The sequence below is a fragment of the Myotis daubentonii genome, chromosome 16 (assembly GCF_963259705.1).
Source record: "Myotis daubentonii chromosome 16, mMyoDau2.1, whole genome shotgun sequence".
NCBI classification, from domain to species: Eukaryota; Metazoa; Chordata; class Mammalia; order Chiroptera; family Vespertilionidae; genus Myotis; species Myotis daubentonii.
The window spans coordinates 20,779,164-20,796,245 of record NC_081855.1 but is presented as its reverse complement, the minus strand read 5'-3'; the positions used below and the strand labels follow the sequence as shown (position 1 = coordinate 20,796,245).

Below are 17,082 nucleotides of genomic sequence, written 5' to 3'. Positions count from 1 at the left end.
AACATTTACCAACAACTGGGTAAAGATGCAGAGGCCTGGCATACCAAAGTGAGGAATATAGCTAAAATGCTAAAAGGTACAGTTAAGATGAAAATGAACTCGACAGACTGAAATGGAGTCTTGAAATTAATAAATAATTTGGTAAAGATAAATAAGAAAGTAATTTTTAAACAGTGCCTCAAGTACAAGACAAGACGGCTTTGATGGGGAGAATTCCTAGGGAAAAGACATGGGTGCTTCGGTTGACTGGAAGGTGAGTACACTATGAAATGGTATGACAGAAATCATGGTGTAGCCCTGCCATACTCTGCATGAATCCAACAATATCTACACCTCACTTTATGAAGGACATTTAGAGATTGAAAAAAGTGTAGAGGAGAGAGGCTAGAAAGTCAAGTCACATAAACGAAGTGTAGGAAATGGACTTACTGCTTACTGCTCATTCACCGGAAGGATTATTATGTGAATGAGGAAAGAACATAATGTTGTTCTAAGGGTCACACAATAACTAATAGACAGAAATTATTAGAAAGCAATTTCTGTTCAACATGAGGAACATGTATTAACATGTATCCAAAAATTGACTGCTTCATAAATAGTTCTTCTGCCGTCACTAGGAAATGTTCAAGCAGAAGCCAGAAGACCATTGGGAACTTTGCCAAAAGGCCTGCGGCGCTGGGCAGGAGGTGACTTTTGATGACCTCTAAGGTTTCTTCCAACCACGAAGGCTTTGATCTTGGAGATAAGGAAACGAAAGCTGCTCGACCCTGAGTTGCTAAGAGTAAGTAGCAAGTCACTCTTGATGCAGAATGATCAGTGCAGCCATCCCACACTCTATCTGAGAGCTGGCAGAGAGGTGAGGGGCACCGGCTTCAGCCTGACCAGCCTTCAGATCCCAGCCTTGCTGCTTACCTAGCTGTGGGACCCCAGGCAAGGTTCTCAGCCTCTCGGCACCTTAGTTTCCCCGCCAGTCAAACAGAAATGGTAATTCCCTTCCCTGCACAGGGCTGAGTGGCATACAGTAAGCATTTACCAAACGTATCTTTATTGCCCTTGGCATTAAGAAGAAGCAACAACTTGACACCTAATGTGGCTGCAGGAGTCAAGATGTTTATTCCAATGTTCCCATTCTCCCAAGAGGCTAGGCTACTTAGAAGACTGCTGGGAAGATGGAAAATGCCAGATAATGAAAATAACAACTAACATTTATTGAGGACTTATTATGTATCAGACATAAGAACTGTAACATTATGCCAGAGCAGCGGTTCTCAACCTGTGGGTCGCGATCCCCCTGGGGGTCAAACGACCCTTTCACAGGGGTCGCCTAAGACCATTGGAAAACATATATATGATTACATATTGTTCTTGTGATTAATCACTATGCTTTAATTATGTTCAATTTGTAACAATGAAATGGGGGTCACCACAACATGAGGAAATGTATTAAAGGGTCATGGCATTAGGAAGGTTGAGAACCACTGTGCTAGAGACTCCCAACAACCCTATGAAAACTACTGTTATCTGACTCTCCCTATGAAGAAACTGAGCTTCTTAGAGCCCAAGTAACTTCCCCAAGTCACCAAGCTAGAAAGGAACAGGTCAGGATTTAAATATAGGCACCCAGGCTTCAGAACCCACACTCTTTTCTTTAAAAACAAACAAACTGATTTTAGAAAGAGGAAGGGAAGGAGGGAAGGGGAGGGGGAGAACGGAGAGGGGAGAGGGGAGAAGGGAGAAGGGAGAGAAGGAGAGAAAGAGAGAGAGAGAGAGAGAGAGAGAGAGAGAGAGAGAGAGAGAGAGAGAGAGAGAGAGACCTAGACATGAGAGAGACACATCATCAATTGGTCGCCTCCCACATGAGTCCCCACCAGGGCCAGGGAACCTGCAACCGAGGTACATCCCCTTAACCAGGAATTGAACCCGCAACTCTTCAGTCCCTGGGCCAATGCTGTAACCACGGAACAAAAAGGCCAAGGCCAGAACCCACACTCTTAATCACCATACCAATGGTTCTCAATCTTGACTGTACATTAAAATTACCTAGGGAGATATAAAAATAACTATCGCTGGGACCTATACAAACCCCTCGCCTACCTCCCATCCTAATTTAAAATGATCTGGGATAGGCAGCAGGGTTCTCCAGAGTTCAGGAATACTACCCTAGACTATGCTGCCTTCTGGATGAAAAACAGATTAAAATGAGCAACGTGTCCCAGCTCATCCAGGCAGATCTATTGCTTTTTAGGAATATCTTTAGAACCATAAGATTAGGATTGCTTTCAAAAAAAAAAAAATTTTTTTTTTTTAAATTTAACTCCAGAAATGATCCTATTTAGGTAGGTATCATATTCTCACTTTATAAACAAGAACATTTGGACCTAAAAAGGTTTAATAACTTGTCCACATTCACAAAGGAACTGAGAAAAAGATTCCAGGAGGGCACCAGCACCAACAGAGGTAAGAAATTTGAGTGGGTGATTAGGGCTTCATGGGGAAAATGACATCTGAACAAGACAAACCATGGGACAAGGAAGGGCAAAATCAGCAGAGTGAAAAGGCATGAACTGCCGCAATGAACGCTCACAGGCTAGAGGGAAGCAAGCTGCCGTTATGAGAGGCTTCAGAGCTCTGCTTGGGCCCAGGCTGAGCAGGCACATGAATGCCAAGCTGCACAGCTATCCTTCACCTTCAAAGGACTTTTCCTGAAACAGAAGTCCACTCAGGTAGATGCCTGGAAACCCAGCCTGCAAGGGCAGCAAGGCCATATTTCCAACTTGAACTCATGAGGCAGAAAAAAGTATAAAGCAGGATTCAGAGTTGAGCTCTGCATCCAAGCTACTCTACCCACTGGGACAGACTGAGGAGATTTGGGTCTGTGCTGTCATATCACATACATGAGGCGATAGAGAAAAGTAGTTAAGAGCAAGGCTTTAGAGCAGGGGTGGGCAAACTTTTTGAATCGAGGGCCACAATGGGTTCTTAAACTGGACCAGAGGGCCGGAACAAAAGCATGGATGGAGTGTTTGTGTGAACTAATATAAATTCAAAGTAAACATCATTACATAAAAGGGTACGGTGTTGTTTTTTTTAGTTTTATTCATTTCAAACGGGCCGAATCCGGCCCACGGGCCGTAGTTTGCCCACGGCTGCTTTAGAGTCAGATAAACCTAGGTTGAAATCCTGACTCCACTTTTACGAGCTGCATAACCTCAGGCATTTACTAAACTTTTCTGAGACTATTTCTACTTCTTTGTAAAACAGGAATAACACATATATTCCTCATAGGGTTGTTGTGAGAAATGAATAAGAAACGAATATGCAATATTCCAACTAATACAGTGCCAGGTAAGATAGCAAGTTCCCCCAAAATAGTAGTTATTCTTTCGTTCATTCAACATGCTTTTATCAATCAAGCAAGCCTAGAGAAACTTATATAGCAGAGCACATACCTTTAACATGCAGAGGTCTGCCTATTAAGCCCTTCAGAAATACCCAAATTTGCAAATACAACAGAGACCTTTTGTACTCATGGATTTATTTTTTTTTAAATATATTTTATTGATTTTTTACAGAGAGGAAGGGAGAGAGATAGAGAGTTAGAAACATCAATGAGAGAGAAACATCGATCAGGCGCCTCCTGCACATCTCCTACTGGGATGTGCCCGCAACCCAGGTACATGCCCTTGACCGGAATCGAACCTGGGACCCTTCAGTCCGCAGGGATAGAGCCAAACCGGTTTCGGCTGTACTCATGGATTTATATTAGCGTGGAATAATAAATATGGCTATCAATGCACTAAAAATTTTCCCTTTATTTTATAAATTGCTTCAGAAGACTGGGGCAGATTACTCTTTATAATTCAGGGTGAGTTCCAGGAAGCAAAACACTTACCCTAATAAAACAGAAAGATAAGATGAAATCACAAGCCCACATCTAAAGAAGTACTGACAGCTTTCCCCCACAAATCCAATATTGCTCTGACTCCCCTTAAAGAGGTCTCACTGTGATATACTTCTAATACACTTATTTTATTTTTTTATCCTCATCCAAGGGTATTTTTTCCATTAATTTTTAGAGAGAGTAGAAGGGAGAGGGAGAGAGAGAGAGAAAAACACCAATGTGAGAGAGACACGTCGATTGGTTGCTGCCTGCATGCCCCAGACCAGGGCCGGGAGCCTGCAACCGAGGTATGTGCCCTTGACCAGAATGGAACCCGGGACCCTTCTGTCTGCAGGCCAACGCTCTAGCCACTGAGCCAAACTGGCTAGGGCTACTTCCAATACATTTAAAAACAAAGAAAAGTTAAGCTTTCTATGATAAGAGCAGGAATGGGTGAGTCCATAGAAGCATAGGTTCTAATCTCAGCTCTGCCACTAACTGGGTGACGTTCTCTGAGCCTCCTCTGACGAGACAATCTTTTTTTTTTTTTTCAGCTCTAACATCTGAGACACAGCTAAACAGACCACCTCAAAAATGGAGACTTCCTTTCCTTTGGGAGTATTTGAATGAGGACTGGACATACAAGGCGAGGCCAGGAGCACCAGCCATGATAGGAAAAAGTTACTGTCTGGGAAATGTGGAAAAATTCCCCCCAAACACCCAGTACCTTTCTTCATCATGTCTCGGTCCAAGGCTATATTTCTTTGGGCAAGATCTACTTCTGATCGTAAATGGAAGCGCTTGGCTCGTTGTTCTTTCTTTTCAATTGCTTCCTAGAAGGTACAGAAAAAGCCATGTTTCAATGAATGAGAAAAGTTAGATCGCACACACAATCACAAATACAACATAATGCATCAGTGACAACCCTAAAATAAATCAGAAGAAATAAGCAACAATGTACCTTTAATAATTTTTGCAGAGAACTGGATATTCAAAGTCAATGACTGGGAGGGTGTACATTAATGCTGCTATAATTTGTAATAATCTCCATGATGATTCAATGCCTATCACTGTGTCTGAGGCAAAGTAGGAATTCAATGAATATTAGTTGATCCAGTGAGTAATAAGGAATGCTTAATTCTCTGACATTTCATTTATTAGCAGTCATGATTCAAACAAATTACAACTAAACAATCTCAAATCTCAATTTTCCAGGTGCAGAAACTGAAGCACAAAAAAGTTAAAAGGTTTGCTGGAGGAACTTCAGCAGTAAGTGGGGCAGAACTTCTGATATCAGTGCTATTTCTAGGAGCCCCCCCGCTCCCCACCCCCCCCAACATCCCCATTTCACTGTCTGTGTGCATGGTAATCACACCTATCACGCTCATCCACATTATGTCTGCATGAGCAGTCCACTCCCTAAGGCTTTCTCCTGGTTTAAAAATAGCTTTGAGGCAAAGAAACTCTCTCTCTTATAGGCTTGTGTCCATGGAATTGCCAGTTTTCATTTTTAAGTGACAAAAAGCATTGACGCTTCACTGAAAAACAAAATAATCAGCTTCGTAAGTTTTTTTTTCCAAGAGCTAAAATAAATCCAGATCCAACTGTGAGTTTCTGATAGCTCTTGGGAACCCTCCGCTAATTACATACTGACTTTGCCACACTAATTGAAGGTCTGACTGTATAGAAAGCTTGTGGGGATTGGTAAAGCAACAACACTTCTGTTATTTCCCAACAGTTATGCTATTTTTTTTCCCTGAAATCTTCCCAGTGCAAACAGCTAATCTACCTTTCTTTGGTAACAATTTAAGTACCAATTCTGGGAGTACCACCCTTTCCCCTAGTATATGTATTTAATATAATGGCAAACTGTGTAGGATTAAGAACAGTACAGTCTACTTCTGGTTCAATGACAATAAGAAAACATCTCCACTTTATTTTGTTTATCTAAAAGATCACTTCTTTCTTTTGGCCTTTAAGCCATCTAAGACAGATTGAGTCCCAAATAAAATATAAAAATGTAAGCATGACATTTTTATTTTTTATTTTATACATCCAATATAGCAACATAGTACTATTATTCAGAATTCAAGAGTCTATTCCACTCAATTGCACACATTAAAGTAGAAAGAATGCCTAAACTGGATATCACCAATTAAAGCAACAAATATGCACTATTTATAATAAGGAAAATAATAGGTTTGGCTCTGTGAGGAATTACAGTGAAGTCGGTAATCTAGTAACAGCAATCACTAGATAAGATGGTATTCCCAGGTACTGAGAATAATTCAGCTGACATGGTCTTCAAAGTTTAGATAGCCACACAGTAAGGAAATCCTATTTTTCCGGGGTTTTTTTGTTTGTTTTGTTTTTGTTTTTGTTTTAGAGAGGGAGGAAGGGAAAGAGAGAGAGAGAAAATAATATCGATGTGAGAGAGATACGTCAACTGGTTGCTTCCCGCACGCACCACAATCAGGGATCAAACCTCACAATCTAAGTATGTGCCCTGACTGGGAACTGAAGCTGTGGCCTTGTTGCACAGGATGATGCTCCACCAACTGAGCCACACCAGCCAGGGCAGGAAATCCTATTTTTCTAAGCCTGCAGCCAGTGAGGAATAAAAGACATTTACTAAAAGCCTACTATGTGCCAGGAACTTTTCATGTTTTGTTTCATTTAAAGTAAAGATAGTCTATCACTTTTAAAGAATGTATACAGCATAAAAAAGCATTTGCAGTGCAGAACTTTTTCTTGGATATGATTGAGCACAGGTATAGTGATTTTATCTTAGCATGAACATGAAAATACACAAATACTACCTGGATGTTTCCAGAATGCACAACGGCATCATTGTGTACTATAAGACTTAAGCTAAATAAATTTTGATCCAGCAACTAAAGAAAACAGGTGGTAAAGAATAATTGTAGTTCCACTAATCCTAGGAACCAAGTTCACCCGCTTATCAAAATGAATAAATAAATCATGGTCTGTCTTACCTTGGAGGTGACATCAATTCCAGTGATGAAACTGCCAGCCTTGTTTTCATATCTTCTGCTTGTGTCCTAACAGGAGGGGAAGAGTAAGAAATGCTGACAGCAACTGACGAAAAATTCATGATAAAAACAGCTGATGCTTTTTGGATAGTCACGCTCTTGAGCAATCCTTCCCCCACTCTGACAACCCCTTATCCCGAGGAAGCCCATCGCCGTGACTGCAGTAGCAATCACCACTCTAAGGAGAAGCCATCTCCAGATTAGGGCCTGTCCAAACCTCAAACAATCCCATCTACGGAAGGTATCACGTCAATGGAACTCTACAAGCTTCTGTGAAAAGCATCCAAGATGAGGCGCAGTCCCTCATCTCCCCGACCCAGCCCGGCCCAATCCATCATGCCCGGCCACGAGGTAAACAGAGCACACGTCTTCACCAAATGCAGAAAATCCAGACTCGCCCAGACCGACGGCACACACAGCACAGGGCAACGAAAGGAGGGTGGGATTGGGAAACCAGGCCTGAAAAGGCAGCTCTGACGTTCACAGGCTACGTGACACTTTACGGTTCTGGTTCCGTTGGCCTCTCTGGGCCTAGGTGTCCTCCACGGCATCTGCCCACCGTCCGGCCCTCTTGCTGCTCTCATACTGGTGCCCATCTCAGAGCCTTCTGCTGACAGTTGCCCCTGCTGGGGACACTTCCTTCCAGGTCTGCACACGGCTGGCTCCCTGTGTCACTCAGGGTTTGGCTTAAACGTCCCTCTCTCAGAGGACCCCCCGGACCATCCCACCCCATGCAGCTCCCCGCCCTGCACACCCTCCCTGCCCTCTGCCCTCGCGATGCCATGAACATGCTTTATTCTGGTCAGGGCACTGACCACGACCAGAAATCACGTGCTTACGTGTGTCCCCCAACTGGAACATAAACTTCGGGAGGGCGTTTAATCGTGATCAAGTGCCCAGGACGGTGCCTGGCACCTGGTGGGGGCTGCCAGGGGTGTGACACCGAATGAGTTCCGGGAGGGCACAGACTTCACAACCACGGTGACAGTGAAACGATACAATGTGGTCAAGGTACAGGGACACTGTTCATTACTATTACCGGAGTCACTGTCATTTCCTATCTAGAGGGACCCACTTTCCCCTTTCCCCATCATTTCAGTTTAGAAGCAAGGCTTGCTGACGTGGTAACAAGTCCTTCCTTCGTCCGGGGTGAGCAAGGAGGGGCCGGAGAAGGGCCAGGCAGGCCTGGGACCGGCCCCCAGGAGCGGGCAACGGGCCACCAAACACAAGCAAAACGCCGCCCGCCGTCCCCGCGTTGGTAAAAGGCGGGCCAGAGCCGCTGCGCATTCGCGGATGTTTTGGTTCCATGAAAGGTCAGGTGTCCGGGCCGCGGAGGGGGGACCCAGAGCAGTGGGGCTGCGCGGGGCCAGATGACCCTCGGTCTCCACACACACGAGCTCCCGCCGCTGTCAGGCCCAGCCCTCCCGGAAGACACCCCGAGCCCCGCTGACCGGCACCGGCCGCCCGCCACCCGCTGCAGGACGCGCCCGGAGCCCCGGTGCCGCGCCGTCCGGGCCGCTCGCGGTTCGGTTCCCGCCCAGACAACCCAGCCCCTCCTCACTCACCCCGGGCACAGACGGGCTCGGAGGGGCGGGAAGGGGACGCCCTCAACCCCCTGCAGCTCCCCCGCCTCCTGCAGCCCCTCAGCACCCATTTCCGGGCGCCCGGCGTCCTTTCTCTCGCTCCGGGTCTCTCCAGCCAGGCGCCCCCGCCCCCCGGGCGCTCGCTCCCCTCTCTCCTCCCCCCGACTCTCCCCGGGCCAGGCAGCCAGCCGCCTCCCCTTCCGGCCCGTCCAGGCGCGGGGCACTCGCTCGCCCGGCGACCTCCCCCTCGCCCCCCCCGTACCGGGATCAGTTCTTTCAGCGAGCGCCGCACCGGCACCATCTCCAGCTCGCCCTCCTCCACCTCCATGGGCTCCGGCTCGCCACGCTCCAAACCGGACTCCGCCTCAGGCGACGGGAGCCCCAGGGCCGGCCCCGCCGAGGCCTCCGCCTTCACCGACACTCGCAGGCCCCGCACGGCCGCCATCGCCGCCCGCCGGCCGCACCACTGAGAGCCCGCCCCGCACACCCGACGGCTAGAGCGCCGCCGCCACTGCCACCGAGCAGCCGCCTCCGCTGCCTAGAGCGTCGCCCGCGTCTCTAGAAGGCCCCCTGCAGCGCCGCGCCCCCTGGTGTCGGGAGGAACCCGGCGGGCTGCAGCAGGACCTGGGAAGGAGGAGGCGGGACCAATGGGGACGAGGGTGGGGCCTGTTGGAGGGGGCGGGGCATGGAAAAAATCGGTGTAGTCTGGATTTAGAAAATGCTTTAAACCTGTAATAAAAGCTAGCTTTACTGTGGTCATTATGTGCCAGTGACTATTGCAAGTGCTTCGCTCCTACAACAGCCCTATTAAGTAGGTACTGTTATTCCCATTTCACATGGGAAAAACTAAGGCACACAAATTTACCCAAGGTGATAGCCGCTATCCTATCCTATGTAATAAAAGGCTAATATGCAAATCGACTGAAGACTGGTCGCTATGGCATGCACTGACCACCAGGGGGCAGATGCTCAATGCAGGAGCTGCCCTCTGGTGGTCAGTGCACTCCCACAGGGGGAGCCCTGCTCAGCCAGAAGCAAGGCTCACGGCTGGTGAGTGCAGCAACAGTGGTGGGAGCCTTTCCTGCCTCTGTGGCAGCACTAAGGATGTCTGACTGTTGGCTTAGGCCCGCTCCCCGCAGTCGGACATCCCCCGAGGGCTCCCGGACTGTGAGAGGGTGCAGGCCAGGCTGAGGGAACCCCCTGAATGCACGAATGTCATGCACCAGGCCTCTAGTATAAGGGATAAAACCTGAATCTGAACCTAGGCTCCAGAGCCCAGAAAGACCTTTGGTCTATGACCTCTGAGCAATCTGTAGGTTTACAGTGGACTTGCCTTGCCAACCTATGTCTCTTTCAAGTCTCCCAATAATTGACCCATTTTACATACACAAAAATGGAGGCTCCAAGAGCATAGTGAGCTGCCCAAAGGCCAGAGCTTTCCTGACTCCTGAGGGCCCCAAACCATGGTTTCTGGCATGTTCTAATAAGAGCCGGGGGGGAGGGAGGGGGTGTCTTTAGGCTCCCAGAGGGCTCCACTGGTCAGTTTTCGCTTTGAGTCCTGACTTTGCACCTTACACCCTATGTTACCTTGGGCTAGTCTGGCCCCTTTCTGGGCCTGTCTTCCCATCTCCGGAGGGTGTAGATGGGGCCCCAGGGTCTCAGAGGCCCTACCAGCTCTGACCATGGAGGAACAGGCAACTATAAACCAAGGGAGAGCATGACCAGCATCAGACACACCTGCGTTTCAAGGGGGCAGAGTCTGCCCCTTTTACCACGTGTGATCTTGGGCAAGCCGCTTAACCATCAGAACCTCAGTGCCCTCAGCAGTTGCATGGGACAATGTTACCCACCCCCAAAGGAGGTCGTGGAGGTTAAATAAGTGTAGCCACCAGTTCACAGTGGAACTTGACTTAGGTCTCTAAGTTGGTTGGCCATCGGTGACTTTGATGAGACCAAGGTGCATGAAGGGGAAGGTAGCTTAGAGATGGAATTTGAGGAAGTGTGGATAACTCTCTTAGAAATTTGTGACGATGGAGGCTAGGGGACAACGAGGGTATTGAGGGTCTTCTAAAAGATTGGCTGAAATTGGCCACTCCCTCTCCTTTCTCTCACCCTCTCCCTTCCAGGGAGGAGGGGAATACATGATGGAATCCTGCCTCTCCTGGGATAACACAGGGGAAAATCATTAAAAGGTAACATAAGCTCCTATGGTGAAATCAAATGCTACCGGCGGACGGGTAACACGGTCCACTGGCCTGAGGGGGTGTCCTGCTGACTCAAGCAGAAGGACTCTTCGATGCAATTTTAAAGTGGACACCCACAAACCCACACCCCCAGTTCATGTCCTTGGACTACTTGCAGGTCGGTAGTTAAGGAAACGTTTCTATAGTAAAGAAAAGGCAGCTGACCCTGATGCAGGAGGAGCACCTATGCTCTGCGCAACCCTACACAGCGAATGATTGAAAGGACTGCCTCCCTCACTTTCTCCGTGTGACCTGACCACTCAGCATCATCGACACTGAGGGCCACTCCCGGGTTCTTGAAACCACACACACTCCTGATATGGTCACACGGGGTTTCCCTTTCACCTCCCAGGTGGCCCCTGCTCCAGTGCGTTTTCAAGTTCTTCCTCTCCCCCCTACATTAACAGTCCCACAGGGCTCAATCCTGGGTCCTCTTTCTTCTCACCCCAGGCACACTCCGTAGGGCCTAGGCCAGGGGTGGGCAAACTTTTTGACTCGAGGGCCACAATGGGTTCTTAAACTGGACCGGAGGGCCTGAACAAAAGCATGGATGGAGTGTTTGTGTGAACTAATATAAACTCAAAGTAAACATCATTACATAAAAGGGTACGGTCTTTTTTTTTTTTTTAGTTTTATTCATTTCAAACGGGCCGGATCTGGCCCGCGGGCCGTAGTTTGCCCACAGCTGGCCTAGGCCATCTCATCACACCCATGGCTTCCAGTTCCACTGCCATCCCTACCGTGAAGACCTCCAGGTCTCCATCGCCAGCTCTCCCCTCTCCTCTGAGCTCCAGTCCCTCTGTATAAATCAGCGGTTCGCAACCTGTGGGTCGCGACCCCTTTGGCAGTCGAACGACCCTTTCACAGGGGTCGCCTAAGACCATCCTGCATATCAGGTATTTACATTACGATTCATAACAGTAGCAACATTACAGTTATGAAGTAGCAACGAAAATAATTTTATGGTTGGGTCACAACATGAGGAACTGTATTTAAAGGGCCTGGTTTGGCTCAGTGGATAGAGCGTCGGCCTGCGGACTCAAGGGTCCCAGGTTCGATTCCGGTCAAGGGCATGTACCTTGGTTGCAAGCACATCCCCAGTGGGGAGTGTGCAGGAAGCAGCTGATGGATGTTTCTCTCTCATCGATGTTTCTAACTCTCTGTCCCTCTCCCTTCCTCTCTGTAAAAAATCAATAAAATATACATTTTTAAAAATAAATAAATAAGTAAATGGCCAAAAGGTTGAGAACCACTGGTCTAAATGCCTCCTGGACATCTTCCCTGGAATGTCTCAAGGCACCTCAGACTCAGCCTACCTGAGACTCAGAATCCCGCTTCCAAGCCACATCCTTTCCTATGTTCCCGACCTCCCTGATCAGCACCCTAGGCAACCCAGGTGTGTAAGCCTGGAAAGCGAGGAGCCACCCTGGACCCCTTCTTCTCCCACCCCCATAGCCAGGCCACTCATAATTCTTGTCTGGCCTCCCACCTCTCTCTCATGTCCACCTGCTCCTCTCCATCCTCTCAGCTGCCACCCTCCTCAGCTTCTTTCCATCCCAGCCACCATCATGTCCCCTCTTGTCTGGACACTGCAGTGGCCTCCTCACCGGTTTCTCTGTTTCTCTCATTCCTCCACCCCCATCCCTCCCCCACCCACTGTAGCCAGAGCGGTCTCTTCAGCACATTATCCAGCCCTGCCCTCCTCTCCAGCTTCATTTTGCCCTACTCTCCTCCTCACTCCCAGCATCACCACTTCAGTTCTTGGAAAGCACTATGTCCCTGCTAACCACAGGGCCTTTGCACAAGCTGATCTCTCTACTTGGAGTTTTCTTTCCTCCCCCTTGGCCTAGCTAGTTCTTCCTCAGCCTCAGATCTCAGCTGGAGCTTCCCTTTCTCTGGAAAGCCCCCCTAACTATTCTCAGAGAGCCACCACCACAGGCCTTTCCTATAGAGTTGCTCATATCAGTTCCAAATCGTCCACACGTGTGCATGGCCATTTGGTTAATGTCTGACTCCTGTGATGGACTGTGAGCGCCATGAGAGCAGGAACAGTGTTGCAGTGGTTCTCAACCTTCCTAGTGCCGCGACCCTTTAATACAGTTCCTCATGTTGTGGTGACCCCCAACCATAAAATTATTTTCGTTGCTACTACATAACTGTAATTTTGCTACTGTTATGAATCGCAATGTAAATATCAGATATGCAGGATGTATTTAAAGGGGTCGCGACCCACAGGTTGAGAACCGCTGGTTTAGTGTCTCGGTGCCTGGTTATAGAAGGCCCTGGGCAAATAATAAAAGGATGGATGGATGATAGATAGATGGGTAGATGGAGTACATATTAAAAGGAAATGAGACCTTATCCCACATTTGATTTAGAAACAGGCACCAGATTTCTCCTCACCACCATCACCACCCTTACCAAATTCTAGACCAGAGCTAATCATGTCAACTATCACTGCTCATTACAATCACCAACCTATAGGCCCTGAATCAAGACCGGTGGTTTTTTTTGTAGCTGTTGGTTTCAAACAGGAGCCAAGAGCAATGTCTTCCTGTGGTTTGTTGGCCATTCAGGACCCAGTGGGAATGGCCAATTCAATTGGAAGAAACATAGTAAAAAAAAAAAAAAATCACCAACCTAGCGCACATACTCGCAGCGGGCAGGTACATAAGTCCTGGAGATCTAATACACAGTACAGTGATTATAAACAACAAAACTATTATAAACATCGAACTGGCTTAGAGACTAGGTATTTTTTTAAAAATATTTTTTTATTGATTTCAGAGAGAAACGGAGAGGGAGAGAGAGAAACATCAATGATGAGAGAAAATCATTGGTTGGCTGTCTCCTGCACACCCCTTTCTGCGGATGTGTCCTTGACCTGAATAGAACCTGGGACCCTTCATTCCGCAGGCTGATGCTCTATCCACTGAGTCAAACCTGCTAGGGCATGAGACTAGATAGTAAGTGTTCCTATCACTAAAAATTATCATTATGTAACAAGACAGAGGTGTTCGGTGTTAGCTAATGTGACAGTGGCAATCATATTGCAATATATAAATGTATCAAGTCATACACCTTAAATTTATACAATGTTATATGTTAACTAGAGGCCCAGTGCACAAAAATTCGTGCACTCAGGGGTGGGGGGGGGTCCCTCAGCCCAGCCTGTGCCCTCTTCCAGTCTGAGAGCCTCGGGGGATGTCCACCTGCTGGCTTAGGCCCGCTCCTCGGGGGATCGGGCCTAAGCTGGCAGTCAGACATCCCTCTGGCAGCCCGGGAGCCCTCGAGGGGTGTCCGACTAATGGCTTAGGCCTGGTCCTCTGCGCTGGCCAGCCATGAGCTGACTTCTGGCTGAGCAGCACTCCCCCTGTGGAAGGTGGCAGCTCCTGCATTGAGCGTCTGCCCCCTGGTGGTCAGTGCACGTCATAGCGACCAGTCATTCCCGGTTATTCGGCTGTTAGGGTCAATTTGCATATTACCCTTTTATTATATAGAAATATATCTCAATTGTAAAAATTTTAAAAATCACTTAGGGAGCTGAGGGGATTACCTGCTGTGTAATTCTAACTATATGACATCCTGGAAGAGGCAAAACTACAGAGATGGTAAAAAGGTCAGAGATTGCCAGAGGATGGGGGTGGGATGGGGAGTGAGGGGTGGGAGGGAGGGAGGAATGAGCAGATAGAGCACAGGGGATTCTTAGGGCAGTGAAACGATTCTTATGATACTGTAATGGGAGATACTGTAATGAGAGATACACAGCATTACACATCTGTCACACCTAGAATATACAACACAAAGAATGAACCCTAAGATAAACTGTGGCTTTAGTTAATAAGAATGTATCAGTGTCTGTTCATCAGTCGCAACAAAGTGCCACACTAATGGGAAACTGGGGAGCAGGAGAGAGGGTGGAGGGATTATATAGTAAGCATCTGTACTTTCCACTCATTTTTTCTATAAACCTAAAGCTGTTTCAAAAAAATAAAGTCTATTAATTTTAAGAAATCCAGACACCCAGACTACATCTCAGACCAATTAAATCAGGGTGGGGCCTAGGCGTCAGGAATTTAAAAAAAAAACACTTTTACTGATTTTAGAGAGAGAGGAAGGGAAAGGGGAGAGAAACATTGATCCGTATGCACCCAGACTGGGGACCCAACCCACAACCTAAGCATGTGCCCTGACTGGGAATTAAACCAGCAACCTTTCGCTGCACAGGACGCTGCCAACCCACTGAGCCACACCGGCCAGGGCAGCATCAGGACTTTTTAAAAGCTCCCTAGGGCCTAGGCGACACTAGCAGGTAGCCAGGTTGATAACTACTGTTTAGGCTGAATTGGGAGGGGCAGACCACAGCGGGGAGCCCTCTCTCAGCTTTGGGGTGGGTTCCCCGAGGAGGTGGGTGGGTGTTGGCACAGATTGCCTGAAAGCAGGAGAGGAGTGCGCCTGAGGGCAAGGGGTCCTCTCCTGGGAAAGCTCTGGCACCTTGAGGCTGGTGCCCTGGACTCTGGGAGGCCAAGCCTGGAGTTTAACCAGCCCCTTCCTGTGTTCCGGTCCCACATTGTTCTGGTTCCATTTCTTCAGCACAGACCAAAGGACTGCTGGGGTCAAAGGGCACGCAATGTAGAGAGCAACGGCCAGTCACATGAGCGGCGGCTAGAGCAAACAGTGACCAGTCCTGCTGGAGATGGGACAGTGAGCTGGGCAGTAACGGGGGACACAGAGCCAGTGCCGAGAGCATCTGAGAGAGAAGGCAGGAGGGCTGCCTCCTGCACGCCCAGGAGTGTAGGGCAGAGGTCTTTGGAAAACCGAGGCGGTGGGAATCTGGGCCAGGCCGAGGAGCAGGAACAGAGGACCGGAAAAGGCCAGAGATGTGCAGGCCCGAGAAGGGGCTCACAAGGGATCCGGTGGGGACAATGGGGTTCCCAGAGGGAAGGCCCCCTTCTTGTGGTTTTGCTGAGAGATGCTCTTCAATGGCCTTCATTGTGACGGAGCCGTGAGTGGACAGACAGAAGCTGTGAAAGTTCTAATTCCTGGCCCCGATTCCAGTCTTGTAGGAGGTGGACCAGACGCCGGACCACATGCCCAGGGTGCCTCTGGGGCTGTGGAGAGGCTGTGTAGGTGTGCCAGCCTGTGTGTGTGGAGGGAGGGAGGGTGGGGAGTGTGGGAGGGGAGGGATGCCTCCGTAACCTGTGGGTGTTTATATGGGGCCCAGTATGGGTCAGAGTGTCCCCTTGGGAAAATCGGAACCCTCGGTGGCCCTGACCGTCCCTCCCACCTCTCCCCCAGGCTGAGACCTTATAGGATCATAGTGGGTGGGGGGAGCAGAGAGCAGGCAAAGGGCCTGTGGGGTCTTCCAGAGAGAGCAGCGGGGCTGCTGGCAGGGGCCTCGGAGGCCAGGCTGAGCCCTGTTGGGAGCACAGGTTTCTGAGGGCTGGGTGTGCTCCGGTGAGACCAGGATCACCTGGCAGCTGGAGAGCTGAGGACCACGGCCAGGAGACCGTGGAGAGGTGGTGGGTCCCAGGTCGAGGGGCTGCCGTGGTGGGGAGCAAGTGGGTGCAAAAACCCACGCATGGGTTCTGGTGATTGGGGAGTTTCTGCCTCGCCGCCAGCACCCCTGCTGGAGAGACTTTCCCAGGATGCCCAGGGAGCGGGCAGCAGCAGCTCTGGCCTCCATCTCTCAGATGGGAAAGCCGGTCGCCATGCCAGGCAGCCTCTGGCGTGGTCTCCTCCTGTTTGGTCTCCAGTGTCATCCAGCTGGAGCTCCACCGATGGGCAAACACGCGGCCTGTGCCGAACCCGCGGCCCGAGGCTGGTTCCGGGCAGCCCCAGGGCGGGACGTCCTTTGTCTTCCCTCGCCGAGTGCCCACTCTGTGCCAAGCACTGTGGCAGACGCTTGGCACAGGGCTTGGTTTAACCTCAAAGAACCCTGAGGAGGTGCTATGATCCGCATTCGATCGATAAGGAAACTGAGACTCCTCCAACGACTTGCCAAGGTCACATGACGATTAAATGGCAAAGCTGGATCCAAGTTCAAGGCTGCCTGACCTCAACGATGACTCTTTTCATCGTGGCCATGGGGGCCCTAGGATCAGCAGGAAGCTGTGGCATCCAAAAACCCCGGGCCAGTGCCCAAGGCTAAGGGGGCACAGGGCTCCTGTAAGGCTCCACTGGCACTCCTGCCACACGGGGAGTAGACAGCCCTGAGGACCAGACCCCGGCGTCCCTGGGCCCCTGTGAAACAGGCTGGGTGCCCCATGAGCAGCCCATTGGCTCCCCAACACCCTGTTGTTCCAAGCGGGAGCCACAGGACT

General features: G+C 49.4%; 1 protein-coding gene and 1 non-coding gene across 6 annotated transcripts in view; one reads left to right on the top strand and one right to left on the bottom strand.

Annotated features, from left to right (window-relative positions):
* The window catches only part of NCBP3 (nuclear cap binding subunit 3), a 30,791-nt gene extending 21,775 nt beyond the window's left edge, over positions 1 to 9,016 (bottom strand). For 2 of the 5 annotated variants that reach the window (XM_059669051.1, XM_059669052.1), the window contains exons 1-3: positions 8,779 to 9,016; positions 6,877 to 6,942; positions 4,608 to 4,713 (exon numbers count right to left, since the gene is read on the bottom strand). In XM_059669051.1, coding sequence (XP_059525034.1) covers positions 4,608 to 4,713; positions 6,877 to 6,942; positions 8,779 to 8,961 — 355 coding nt within the window. In that variant the 5' untranslated portion in view covers positions 8,962 to 9,016. Of the gene's footprint in view, positions 1 to 4,607; positions 4,714 to 4,841; positions 4,957 to 6,876; positions 6,943 to 8,778 lie in introns of all 5 variants that reach the window. The other 3 variants (XM_059669053.1, XM_059669049.1, XM_059669050.1) reach the window with 3 other exon arrangements.
* A 4,224-nt stretch (positions 9,017 to 13,240) lies between these two features.
* On the top strand, positions 13,241 to 13,375 carry LOC132219452 (small nucleolar RNA SNORA2/SNORA34 family). Its single transcript, XR_009449461.1, has one exon. It is a non-coding gene; the product is annotated as a small nucleolar RNA SNORA2/SNORA34 family (small nucleolar RNA).
* The last annotated feature ends 3,707 nt before the right edge of the window (positions 13,376 to 17,082 follow it).